The sequence below is a fragment of the Capra hircus genome, chromosome 1 (assembly GCF_001704415.2).
Source record: "Capra hircus breed San Clemente chromosome 1, ASM170441v1, whole genome shotgun sequence".
NCBI classification, from domain to species: domain Eukaryota; kingdom Metazoa; phylum Chordata; class Mammalia; order Artiodactyla; family Bovidae; genus Capra; species Capra hircus.
The window spans coordinates 142,429,575-142,443,356 of NC_030808.1; the positions used below are offsets into that span (position 1 = coordinate 142,429,575).

The 13,782-nt window shown below is 51.1% G+C and overlaps 1 protein-coding gene across 4 annotated transcripts in view; it reads left to right on the forward strand.

Annotated features, from left to right (window-relative positions):
- The window catches only part of SLC37A1 (solute carrier family 37 member 1), a 73,067-nt gene that overhangs the window by 46,625 nt on the left and 12,660 nt on the right, over positions 1 to 13,782 (forward strand). For all 4 annotated transcript variants that reach the window (XM_018051713.1, XM_018051708.1, XM_018051716.1 and 1 more), the window contains exons 11-16: positions 4,123 to 4,254; positions 7,118 to 7,208; positions 10,332 to 10,394; positions 10,741 to 10,826; positions 11,873 to 11,921; positions 13,094 to 13,167. In XM_018051713.1, the coding sequence (XP_017907202.1) occupies positions 4,123 to 4,254; positions 7,118 to 7,208; positions 10,332 to 10,394; positions 10,741 to 10,826; positions 11,873 to 11,921; positions 13,094 to 13,167 (495 nt within the window). The remainder of the gene's footprint in view (positions 1 to 4,122; positions 4,255 to 7,117; positions 7,209 to 10,331; positions 10,395 to 10,740; positions 10,827 to 11,872; positions 11,922 to 13,093; positions 13,168 to 13,782) is intronic.

Below are 13,782 nucleotides of genomic sequence, written 5' to 3' on the forward strand. Positions count from 1 at the left end.
TGTGTGTGTGTGTGTGTGTGTGCTCAGTTGTGTCTGACTCTTTATGACACCATGGACTATAGCCAAGCAAGACTGTCTGTCTCCAGGCAAGAGTATTGGAGTGGGTTGCCACGCCCTCCTCCCGGGGATCTTCCCGGCCCAGGGATCAAACCTGCATCTTTTGCGCTGGCAGGCAGATTCTTTACCACTAGAGGCACCTGGGAAGGCTCTCTAATGTGGTTACTGGCCAGGAAAGCTAGCCCTGTCTTCTAAATGTGACTTCCTCTTCCTTTTTCTTTTTCTTCTACAAAAGTCTATTTACCAACATGTCACTAAAGAGACAGTGATATATTCCGAGGCCCCAGGAGGTCCTGTTTCAGGCTGACCTTGATGTGGACGTGACCAGGCAGGCGTCGGCCGTGGTGGAAGGGCGTCTCCTTTCAGCTAGCCCCGGTGCACTATTCAGGCTTGGTCCCCTCCCTTCTGTCATAGGAGGAGCTCACGCACCGGAGGTGGCCCCCGGGCCAGCAGGCAGGATGCGTCACCTGTTTGACAGCACACCCTGGTGTCCCCTTTCACAGAGTGACCAGCTCAGAGTTGAGCCTTACCCAGGCCCCTGACCACAGTGGCTTTTCAGCTGGGACTGCTTAATCCTTTTCTGCCCCAGGCATGACTCCTAATGACTTCATGGAAAAAAAATCATAAAGAAGGGGGTAGGGCGAGGACAAGAACGTGAACAGAGAAAGAGGCTCTGGGGTCACTTCCCATGTGGTGACCTGCGTCCAACCTTGCGGGTTTTCGTGATGTCATGTTGGGGATGGTTGACATTTGTCCTCCTTATAGCTATACGTCTTTTTTGTCATCTCTGGCTTCTCTAAGGGTCTTTTGTTTAATAATTCTTTCCACTTCTTGTTTTTTTATCTTTTTAAATTTCGTTTTTATTGAAGTATAGTTGAATTTCAATGTTGCGTTAATTGCCTGCTGTACAGCAAAGTGACTCAGTTATACACACATATGTTAACACATTCTTTTTCATGTTCTTTTCCATTATGGTTTATCACAGGATACTGGATATAATTCCCTGTGCTCTATAGTAGGACCTTGTTTATCCCTTCTATGTATTCCAGTTTCCATGTGCTCATCCCAAACTCCCAGTCCTACTCTCTCCTACACCTCTGAGGGTCTTTCTGATGGGTGTGGCTCAGCAACCACTTAAAGGGTGCTGAGCGGGTGTTTAGATGCTAAAGGTTAATGACCTAGATCTAAGGGATTGAGGGGTGGGGTGGGAAGGAGGTCCAAGTGGGAAGGGATGTATATACATATACATACAACTGATTCACTTTGTTATAAAGAAGAAACTAGCACAACATTGTAAAGCATTTATACTCCAATAAGAAATTCTTTAATAAAAACAGAAATAAAGGTTACTCCATCCGACAGCTCCACGTGGGGCGAGCACAGGTTGAGGCTGGGCTGAGCCGTCTCTCATGCAAACTCCCGTGTGTGCTTGCTTTCATCACGCAGAGCCTTTTTGCTCTGTGAATGTGTAAACCTCAGAGTGCGGGCCCTAGGCTGAATGAGCTCTCAGCCCACTGAGGGCTCTCTGTCCCAGCAGATGCCCTGGGGGCTCTAGGCACACCGCTTCCCGTACCCAGTTCCCCCAGCGGGTCTCTGTTGGTTCCCAGAAGGAGGCAGCCTTGCTCTCCTGGTTTGCTTTGGAAACCACCCCCCGCCCCGCCCCCCCGCATGACCTCACGGATCCCTCCTCCAGATGCCGCAAAATACTGGCCTTAGGAGACTGGAACCACCCCCTCCTCACTCCCCCAGGTTGTGTACAGAGGATGAGCAGGTGTGGGCAGGAGGTCTGTCTTAAATGAAGACAGGGCTTCCCGACTGGCCTGAGGGGCTCCTCATGGCTTAGGGCAGAGGGGCCGGACTGGGGCTTTGAACCCAGTATACAGCATACTGTACCCAGTGTTCTGAACAAGGAAGGGTCAGTGCCAACTCTGGGCTGTGACCAGGTGGGTTTCTGTGCTGGACCTGTGATTACTACCCTCCTGGCTGAGCAGTCTTTTCTCTTCCTTTTTTCTCATTATCTGGCTGCATTTCATGGTTCACCTGTCAGAACATTTAGTGTTAAAAAAAAGTCTATCCTGCGGTTCTCAGCCTAATGACACAAACGACTTTCTGGGGGCCTGCTTCCAAAATTGCTATATTGGGTCCAGGGTACAGCCTGGGAGTCTCTCAGAGTGCCCAGGAGATGCCAGGGTTGAGAACAATTGATTTCGTTTTCTACACAGGACAGCTGGTGCTAGTGGTAAAGAACCCACCTGCTAAGGCAGGAGGTGTAAGAGATACGGGTTCAATCCCTGGGTTGGGAAGATCCCTGGAGGAGGGAATGGCAACCCACCCCAGCACTCTTGCCTGGAGAATCCCAAGGACAGAGGAGCCTGGTGGGTATGGTCCATAGGGTCTCAAAGAGTCGGACACGACTGAAGTGACTTAACACACACACAGGACAGCTGTGTAATTCTCCAGAGAGAAGTTTATCTCCAGACTCAAATAGAGGGTCTCTGTGTTCACATACCTCTGTGGCATTGTCTTAAGGAGGATGCTCTGGTTCCAAGCGGGGGCTTGTCATCGGCATCCTGGAGCATCAGAGAACGTAGTTAACTGTGGCCATGCTCACCAGAGGCCAGCTCTCGATGTCTGAGCCATGCTGGGTGCTCAGTGCCCGAGGGGCTGCCCGTGCTGCAGCCTGCCACCCTGTTTTCCAAATTTCTGTTCTTCACCAGAAGAGAATTCTGATATCAAGAAACAGATGTGGCAATGCTTTGCCGTTTTCTTTTTTTTTTTTTCCAATTTAACTGCATTTTGAATACCGCTTGCATAGTTTATAGTGTGAGTAAGTGATAATCACTCAGTCGTGTCTGACTCTTTGTGACCCAATGGACTGTAGCCTGGCAGGCTCCTTTGTCCATGGAATTCTCCAGGCAAGAATACTGGAGTGGGTGAGATAAATCAATAAAACCTGTTTGATTTTGTGGAAAGTCTGGAATACATAGAAACATCTCTTTTTAAATCTTTGACCTTCATAGTGGCTTTATGAGGACATTTTTCAATCATCGTTGCTCTGATTTGATGTCCCACCCTGAGTTGGGGACCACTGTTCTTTGCTTTAATGATGATAAACTTTAGGGATGTCCAGAATCAAAATTTATGAAATATTGGAATTAGTTTATGAAGTTTAAAATAATATTGTTTGTGATCATGTGTGTCCTTTGTGAACTCCTTAACTGACATTTCATACCAATTACACATAATTCTGGGACTTCCATGATAGCTTAGTTGGTAAAGAATCCACCTGCAATGCAGGACATCCCAGTTTGATTCGTGGGCCAGGAAGATCCGCTGGACAAGGGATAGGTTACCCTCTCCAGTACTCTTGGGCTTCCCTTGTGGCTCGGTAAACAATCTACCTACAATGCAGGAGACCTGGGTTGGGAAGATCCCCTGGAGAAGGGAAAGGCTACCCACTCCAGTATTCTGGCCTGGAGAATTCCATGGACTGTAGAGTCCATGGCCTCGCAAAGAAGTTGGACATGACTGAGCAACTTTCACTTTCACACATAATTCTACCACTGAGTGATAACCATTGTCAGTTTAGAATTTAGCTTCTTTTTCCCTGTAAATAATCCAATAGTTAACCTACTTAAATAGGTTTATATTTAAACATTCAGTGAGATCATAATGAAAATGCTTTTGAATGATGTTTTATTGCTTAATGTATCATAAGCACTTTCTCATTTCTTCAAATCTCACAACCTTTTTTTTTTTTACAACTGCAGGATATGTCGGTTATGTGGATGTACTTTAGCAATATTTCTCAATAATGGTGTGACATTAATCTTATCATATAAGTATTTTTCCACATCGAAAAGTTTTTTTCACAAATAGAGTCCTAGAGTTGAGTCAAAAGATTCTGCATGTCTTTGATTAGTGTTTCCCAAAACCACGTGCATGCTGATGGCCGTAAAAGCAATGGCCATGTGAGGGTGCTGTCCAGGGCACACCCACCTCCCAAGTCAACGGCCTGATAACACATTTTCTTCTCTTTCTCTTTTTCTGCGGGTTTGTCTCCAGGACCCAGAGATGCAGCGTCTACTGCTATCGGATGGGAAACACTCTGGCCACCAGAACCACGTGGTCGTCCTCCCGGCAGACGGCGGGGGCGGCATGGCAGCCATCAGCTTCACAGGGGCCCTGAAAATTCCCGTGAGTACACGACCCTCTCAAGAGGGGGCATTTGTGAACAGTGTCTGTTTACTACAAATTACACATAATGCTGTGTATAGACACTGAGCTGTTGATAAGTTTAGAAAGAGAAATCCATGATCATATTATCTACACATTGGAAATCGAAGTGCTGTCCTTAGTGGCTCAGTTTCGTTCAACTCTTTGTGACCCCATGGAATGTAGCCCGCCAGGCTCCTCCGTCCATGGGATTCTCCAGGCAAGCGTACTGGAGCGGGTTGCTGTTTCCTCCTCCAGGGGATCTTCCTGACTCAGGGATCAAAACTGTGCCTCCTGCATTGGAAGGCAGGTTCTATACCACTGAGCCACCTGGGAAGCTCGTAGAAATCCACAGCATGAACCAGAATTGCAAGCAGATCAGCTCAGGGCTGAATAAGCCTGCAGTGTTTTGTTCACCTGTTAATAGTTATAATATATATTATGTATGTATATTATGGATGTGAAATCCATGAGCTCCCAGAGCAGAGCATGCTGGGAGCTGTGCAAAGGCCTGTGAGCAACTGTGTTCCTCTGACATGGAGCTGTGGAGAGGGACAAAGGCAGGGAGCCAAGAGCAGAGATGGGAGGACGGGGAGAGCACACTGGCCCCTGGGGGCCACACTCTAGAACACCTGGCTCCTGCCCTTGGGTGCCTGTTCAGGGGAACAGATGCAGGCAAGGGCACTTCCCTCATGCTGGCCTCGGGGAGAATTGGAAGAGGGAACCCAGAGGCTCCACAGCAACTGTGCTGAGCTAGAAACCCAACAGTGCACGCAGAACCTCAGCATCACGGCACCCAATGAAGGAACTGAGAACTGTTGCTTTAAACAGAAAGTCCTGCCAGCTCCCAGATGAAACTGGGCTGCTGAGGACCCGGAAGCTGCTCTCCTGCCAGAAGAAACCACTGAACGTCCAGCCTGGACTCTCCAGGGTCCCTAACAAAGATCTCTGGGGGTTTGGCCTGCAGGAGATGCTAGTTCCAAATAACAGTTATTTTTAAAATTTGTTAATAACAAGTAGTAACTTTTCTGTTGTTACTTGATTGTGTAGCTGTCAAATACTGTTGCTAAAATTAAGGTGCCCACCATAAACAGAAGTTGGGTGGAGGCAAGAACAGGCTTCAGACCCCTGGCCTGGCCTGGCCTGACCTGGCCCTGCCACAGGCGGGCTGGGTGTGCCCGGCACAGGTGGTAACCACTCTAGGCCTGTTTCCTCACTGTAGTGCAGGCTCGGTGGCTGTACAACTAGTTAGTGCTGTTCTTGGCATCAAGTGAGATCATTAACTACGCAACAGGCACAATGACACGCACTTGGTAAGCATGAAGTACATTACACACACCTCCCATACTGGGTGTGACTGTGGAACATTGTGTAATTTCCAGAGCATTGACATGAATTGCATATCGTGACCTCTGCTTGGATTTGAAGGGTGTTCATAGCTATGCACTGTGATAGCCTGGGAGAAGCAACCGAGGAGTCGGTTCCTTAGTGTTACCCGATTTCTCATGCTCATTTCCCAAGTGATACCTGGACTTACTATCTCACAAGGGCCACCTCTTTCTAAATGTAGACACGAAGTGGAACATATAAGCATTTCTCAATAGCCACGAGACCCCACACCTCAGTTTCCTTATCAGAATCTACATGTCTCTTCTGGGTATCACTGAACTCAGGTCCAGCTGCTCGCTGCTTGAATGCAACAGTGGAGAAGCAAATGCTGATAGAAAGGAAAGTTGCTTTAACCAGAGTAGCCAGCAGTCAGGGAGGAGGACTTGTGTCCCCCAAACCAACTCCGAAGAGGCCACAAAAGTTTTTAAAAAGAAAAAGTAATCTCGGTTAATCACTGAGATGGAGGATCAGGGCCATCATCACCCCGCTGCCCGCAGGCTTGGCGACTCTTTGTGATTTTCCTCCAGATGCCGTGTTGTTCACACAGTTCGCTTGTGAGATTACTGAAGGGGAAGCCAAGGAGGAGATCTGGTCATCTGTTAATTATTTATTTTTCATTTTTACTTCTTTGATCTAGGGAAGAACTGACCAGTTAGGCAAAGTATTGTGTGAGCAAAAGATTTGAAAGATCTGGCCCCGGCCAGGAATGAGTAGAGTATGTGAGTGACTGGTTTAAGTTTAGTTAAAATGTAGTGGACAGTGACTGCAGCCGTGAAATTAAAAGATGCTTGCTCCTTGGAAGAAAAGCTGTGACAAACCTAGACAGCGTATTAAAAAAGCTGATGCATTGCTTTGCTGACAAAGGTCCATATAGTCAAAGCTAAGGTTTTCCCGGTAGTCATGTGTGATTGTGAGAGTTGGACCATAAAGAAGTCTGCGCGCCAAAGAATTGATGCTTTTGAATTGTGGTGTTGGAGAAGACTCTTGAGAGTCCCTTGGACTGCAAGGACCAGTCTACCCTAAAGGAAATCAGTCCTGAATACTCATTGGAAGGACTGATGCTGAAGCTGAAGCTGAAGCTCCAGTCCTTTGGCCGCCTGATGTGAAGAGCAGTCTCGTTGGAAAGATTTTGATGCTGGGAAAGGCTGAGGGCAGGAGGAGGGGGCGGCAGAGGATGAGAGGGTTGGATGGCATCACCGACTCAGTGGACATGAGTTTGAGCAAACTCTGGGAGATAGTGAAGGACAGGGAAGCCTGGTAGTTTACCATCCAAAGAGTTGGGCATGACTTAGGACTGAACACCACCAATAACAACATGTTATAGCTTTGCTAAAGAGACAAGACAAAAGGGGCCTCCTGCAGAGAGCTCCTCCCTGCCAAAAGCTGCTTACAAATCCTCACTCGTCAGAACATCGTTCCATTTCTACGGGATCTTCTGTCCTTCCCTCTCTTTCAGGGCGTGATAGAGTTCTCTCTGTGTCTGCTGTTTGCGAAACTGGTCAGCTATACATTCCTTTTCTGGCTTCCACTCTACATCACAAATGTAGGTGAGTACCGTTGCTAGCAGCACAGCTGGGAAGTTCTGTTCAAGGGCTGTGATCAGGACTCCCTTTTATCCACTGGTGTCTCTAAACTTGGGAAGGAGAGAGATGCATGATGCTCTTGAATCACATAGCATGATTAGTAGAAACGTGTAGACAAAGAGGTAGATGTGGAGACAATGAGATGGTTAGATGGCATCACCAACTCAGTGGACAAGAATCCGAGCAAACTCTGGGAGAAAGCAGAGGACAGAGGAGCCTGGCATGCTGCAGTCCACGGGGCCACGAAGAGTCAGACACAACTCAGCAACTGAACAACAACAGACGAAGAGAATCCAGATAGGAATGTTTTATTGCCATGATGAGAACCTAGATGGAGTTTAAAGGGTCCTGGTGTTCCCCAGCTGTGGCTACTGGTTCCCCAAGGGGCTTCCTATCTGGGGCAGCCTGCTTTTAAATTTAGGCTGCATCTGACTTGGTCACAGCAGCTGGTGAGCAGGGAGAGAGGCCCTAGGGATCTCAGATAATACAGCCTTCATGACTGACCTGGAAATCGCTTCCTGGAGCTGAGCTCTAACTCCGGGGCAGCAGACAGCTTGTCCTGCATTTCAGAAGTCCAGCAGGGGCTAAAGCTGTAGGTTACTAAACAGCAGCCGTTTGTAGTGCCGCATACCCTGTGTTCCGGGCATGACCACAGGGGAAGACGGGAAGGACCAGCAGTTCTCGGAGCAGAGGTTCCTGTGTAGGGGCTGCAGCCACAACTGAACAGGGACCCAGACAGTCAGCAGGGCCTCTGGGCCCCCGCGTTAGGGATTTCGAGGACAAAGCAAAGGAACCAGGGTCTCTGGGAGGTGTGTGCCCTAGTGAATGTGAAAAGAGGAGAAATTTGGGGCATGGGGGCTCCACAGCACAGACCACGTGTCCCCAGTGTAACTGAAAGCGGGGTGGGGCTGCTCACTGCTCAAAAGCTAATAAAGAGGCAAGGTTGGTGGAAAGGAAAGTTTGTTCTATGTTGGATGCTGGCAACAGGAGTGGGGGAGGGGTTGCATGTCCAAAGGCCAACTTCCCCCCACTGATGGCCAGCCAGTGGGCAAGAGCTTTTATACATGGAGGGAGGGGCTACATGCAGAAACAGCACAGTCAGCTCTCACAGTCATCTGGATACTGGTCATTGGTGGTCTGACCAGGGTCATCTTGTTTTCAGTGCAGTTAATCTTCAGTTAAAGGTCCGTCTAGTCAAGGCTATGGTTTTCCCCTAGTCATGTGTGGATGTGAGAGTTGTATTATAAAGAAAGCTGAACACCGAAGAATTGATGCTTTTGAACTGTGGTGTTGGAAAAGACTCTTGAGAGTCCCTTGGACTGCAAGGCGATCCAACCAGTCCATTCTAAAGGAGATCAGTCCTGAGTGTTCATTGGAAGGACTGATGTTGAAGCTGAAACTCCAATACTTTGGCCACCTGATGCAAAGAACTGACTCATTGGAAAAGAACCTGATGCTGGGAAAGATTGAGGGCAGGAGGAGAAGGGCACGACAGAGGATGAGATGGCTGGATGGCATCACTGACTCAATGGACATGGGTTTGGGTGAACTCCGGGAGTTGGCGATGGACAGGAAAGCCTGGCATGCTGTGGTTCATGGGGTCACAAAGAGTCGGACACGACTGAGCGACTGAACTGAACTGAATCTTCAGTTCCAGGATTGGTTTGTTTCCATTTCCTTGAGGCCAGTTCTTGGAACTGTGGCAGCTTATGTCACAACTACAATCTGGTCATCATTAACCTGCATTAACCATCATTTCACCGGGTAGGGGTTTTGGTGTCTGCAAGACAGCTCACAGGAGATAGCCCCAAATATTATCTATAGTCCTTGAGGAGGTCCTTGACTTTGCTTAATAGCTACATTATTATTGTGTGGTCTCATTTGACAGTGTTCTTTTGTTTCTGCATTTTCTCACTGCTCTGATTAAACTCACTCTTTGGCTAAAGCTTTTCCACAGACAGAAGGCAGGTGGAGGACATGGGCTGGGGGAGGGACCATAAGGTCCTGCTCCGTTTCACTAGCAGTATTGTAAGGCCCAGCAGAGAGGGGCGTGAGCCCAAGGCAGCATGGCAGAGTTTCTCGGGATGGGAGTCGGAGGCAGTGAGGGGACCATCCAGCGTCACCCGTCAGTCTAGGTGGGGGTTGGGAGACACAGTCCTGCGCTGAGCATCCTGAGACCTCGGCCTCCTTCTCTGGGGGAGGAGGTTTCAGCCCCTCCCAGGTCTGAAAGTGGGAGGGTCATATGGTCTATGTTGAGGGGCTCCCACAGGCCAGCCCTTCCCCAGGACGTCACAGCTGCCCTGAGGGGACACAGAGCAAAGGCGGGGTGATACCTAGACAGAGCCAGGTGAACCCTCACCTTTCGGTTAGGAGTGTTCATTGTTCACACTTTCTGTGTGTCTGCCCACAAAGCACACTCCTTTTTTTTCCATCTACTTTGATAATTACTATTTTAATGCTAATCTGATCTGCTGCTACTGCTAAGTCGCTTCAGTCGTGTCCGACTCTGTGCGACCCCATAGACAGCAGCCCACCAGGCTCCCCCATCCCTGAGATTCTCCAGGCAAGAACACTGGAGTGGGTTGCCATTTCCTTCTCCAATGCACAAAAGTGAAAAGTGAAAGTGAAGTTGCTCAGTCATGTCCGACTCTGTGCGATACCACGGACGGTAGCCTACCAGGCTCCTCTGTCCATGGGATTTTCCAGTCATGAGTACTGGAGTGGGTTGCCATTGCCTTCTCTGCTAATCTGATCATGGATATCATAATTGCTGTTTGGTTTAAATCATGCTTGTGAAACAAAAGAATGTTGTGTGTGGCTTGTACACTGCTGCGGCCTTCTCACAGTGACATTCTGCCATCATTTTTTTAATAACTTTTAATTTTGTATTGGAGTGTAGCCTATGAACAATGTTGTGATAGTTACAGGTGAGCAGCCAAGGGACTCTGCCATACATATATATGTATCCATTCTCCCCCAAAGTCCCCTCCTATCCAGACTGTCACATGGCATTGAGCAGAGTTTCCTGTACTGTACAATAGGTCCTTCTTGGTTATCACTTTAAACACTCTGCTGTCATCCTAACAGATCACCTTGATGTCAAGAAGGCGGGGGAGCTCTCCACCTTGTTTGATGTGGGCGGGATCTTCGGTGAGTTCGTTTCCTCTTGTCCTACTTTGACAAAAGCGTTCACCACTAAGGTGGTGCATGGACACCCTCAGCCTGGACGCTGTTTGACTTGGCTCCCTACTGGGAGGCCCCCAGTGCCTGGCCTCTGATAGCAGGTCACGCCCCATCCTGGGCTCCCTGAGGACCAGGATACCTGGTGGGCAAGAGACTGGTGGTGCTAGGATGCTCACAGGCAAAGGGGCTTTGGGGCCAGCCTGCTCAAGGGGTGGAAAGGACCCAGGGAAGAGGTCCTCCTCTCCTTGCTGCTGTGGCAGTGCGGGCCCTGCCAGGCACGTACACCCCTCAGGATCCTCCGTCTGCCTTGCAGGTGGGATCCTGGCAGGTGTGATCTCTGATCGCCTGGAGAAAAGGGCCTCCACCTGCGGCCTGATGCTGCTGCTCGCGGCCCCGACGGTAGGACCAGCAGCCCCTCCGCCTCGTCACAGCCCCCACACCTCTGGAACAGCCCCCATGTCCTCCCACCCGCACACCTGCAGCTGCCGGCGCAGCTCCTCTTGGGGCTCTGGTTTCTGGGACCTGGTGTCACCTCCACTCCGCTCAGGGCCCCCCACTCAGCCTCCCCTCCCCCAGCCCCCTGCCCCCTGCACACTGCGCACCAGCGCGGCTCCTCTCTCCTCCCTGCCTTCACGTGTGCTTGTGTGGGCTGTTCTCTTTGGGGTGCCCTTCCCCTCCTCTCCCCTCCTCTCCCCTCCCCCCGCCAGCAGGCGCCTGCTCATTTGGAGCACCCTCACTGTGGCTCCCCTACCTGCTTCCGTGGGGAGCGCCACCCCTCCCCTCATAACCCAGGTTCCATTGCTTTTCAAGTGTTTAGTGGGCAGGTTACTCTCCCTCTGAGCCCCAGTTTCCTCATCTGAAAAATGAGGATGCCGGCAGCACCACCTCACAGGGTGAAGGCGAGGGTCAAGGGGAACATGGTTATACCATCACTGTTTCCTCAACATCATACGTAGTATTATTGCTCATCAACTTGCACTGACTGCTTTGCCCATCTGCCGCTCCGCTGGGCTGAACAAAACCCAATCTTCAGTTATCCTGGGGCCCTGGACATTGCCCAGCACAAACACTCCGAGAACCTTGACGCACAAGCACTGACGGGGGTCCCCTCACCACCCAGGCCCTGGCATTCAGGGCTTATGGCCCAGGAGGGGACACGGGGCTCAGGGAGAGCTGCGCCAAACCCAGGGTCCTCCCCCAGGAGCTCAGGGTGGGGCGCTCCCAGGTTTCCAGCTCAGCAGACCCTACATGTCTGCGTCCAGCCTGGGGACAGTTTGCAAGCATTTGGACACCTGTCTTTGGACAGCCTGCCAGGGCACCATCGCCTTCCTTCCACTGTCTGGCTGCTGCCCAAGAGTCACTTTTCAGAAATACACATTCCTGGGAAATCGCTCAGCTGCTCATAGTAAACCTTTGTTCCTCTCCTGTTTTGACGCCGTTCACAGCTCTACGCGTTCTCCTCCATCAGCAGAATGGGGCTGGAAGCCACCATAGGTGAGTCCATGAGGTCTTTCTTTCCTTCAGCCATTTTTTGGTCCACACAGCTTTGTGAGATGAACTGAAATATCAACAAAGAAGCAAAGATGCGGCTTGCGCACTGTGGCTAAAATCATCCTTGTGTTCCTCCTTGGAGGGGGAACTTTCAGAGGGGCCCATGGGGATCCTGCCTGCAGAACTGAGGCCGAAGGTTTAAGGGCCAGTGTGGGAGAGTTCAGACCCCGGGGCTGGCCTATGAGAAGCCCTGGGCGCCCAGTGCAGGAGTCCCTCAGAGAAGCCACATCCCCTGGAAGGCAGCAGGCGAAGCTGTGGTCCCCAAGTCCTGCACCCCCAGCATCACAAGCCTGGGGGCGGCCTGCCCTCTGAGCTGCTCCGTCAACTGCCACTCTGGGCATAGCCTCTATTTTTAACTTTGCACAAGCAGCTCTACCAAATTAAGGCTCTGATGTTGAGTAAATGCTTCTTTTGGTCTCACAACCCAGCAGAGGGGATTGGTAGGGATCCCATTAAAAGCTACCCAGAGGGCAAATTCCGGATGCAAGGGGCCCATGAAGTGACCCATTAGTCCAGGAGCTTCCACACAGAGCAATGTGACCCAGAGGGTGGTTCGGGAAAGTGAACCCAGGGTCAGGTTAGGAGACTGCATTTTGGGAATGGGCATGGTGGTCCCTCCCATCGGGGACTGGGCTGTGCTGGGGCCCCAGGTCTCCTGGGGGTGGCCGTCAGTGGCTGTGGGCAAAGAGAGGAAGTCCTGTCCGCTTCAGATGAGGCTGTGGTGGTGGCTGCATCCGGTGCTCACACACATCATGCCTGTGGTCACGTCTGGGCTCGGACGTCCAGGTTCTCACTTCCTCTCGGCGTGGCTTCTGCTCTCCAGGTTCAAGGAAACAGGGGCCAGGTTCTCTGAACTTGGCTTGAGTCTTTGGGAAAGTGTGATTAGCCCTACAACCATCTCAGGGCAAGTTTAATGGAAGAAGTTTATGACGCTTGCTCCAGCCGTGGCCACTCCTGGTGGTGTGGGCATATTTCCAGGACCGGCCTGTGTCCAGCTCAGGGCAGGGCCAGCGTGCAATGCCAGGATGACCAACAGGGAGAAGCTTAGACAGCAGAGGCTCCCCCGGGGGCCTGTCCTGCTGGCTGACCCCCCTCTGGGCTTCTGTCTCCTGCAGCCATGCTGCTCCTCAGCGGGGCCCTGGTCAGCGGGCCATACGCGCTCATCACGACTGCCGTGTCCGCCGACCTGGTGAGTACGTGAAGCTCATCACAGAGCCGGGGCCAGATGCTGGCGGGGCGGCCACCTCTTCCATCACAACTGTTGTGATGGGTGGTCTCTGACAGTGAAATGGTCTGTTTCGATGAACACACTTGTGCAGACGGCCAGTAAGGATGCTAAGAGTCTTCTGAAGCAGATAAGGGGACATGGCCGCCCTGTCCTGTAAACCAGTGGCCCAAGGCCTGATGCCAGGGTCTGGCTCGCTCCTCTGAGCCACTCTGGCAGCCCTGGAAACCAGAGGCTGTGACCCCTGGAGCCCACCTGTAGGCCTCAGCAGAGTCCAGCCCGCCGTGGGTGTCCCACTCTGTGCCCAGCCCTCTGCTGGTCTTGGGGACTGCAGGGACAAGCCAGGTGGGGTCCTGGCCCTAGGAGGACATGCTCCAAGGCAGAGTCCAGTGTGGTGAAGAAATGTTTACTGCACAGGGTGGTGAATTCCATGCGGGCCTGGGGATCCACGGGGGCTCCTGCCCAGTTCTTCCAGGAGGAAGCACTGCTGACAGGTGGCCTTTGACTCCAGGCCCTTTGGACCCGGAAGCAGCAGGGCCGTCTCATCTACCCGACAAGAAAGACGAGACATGTCACACG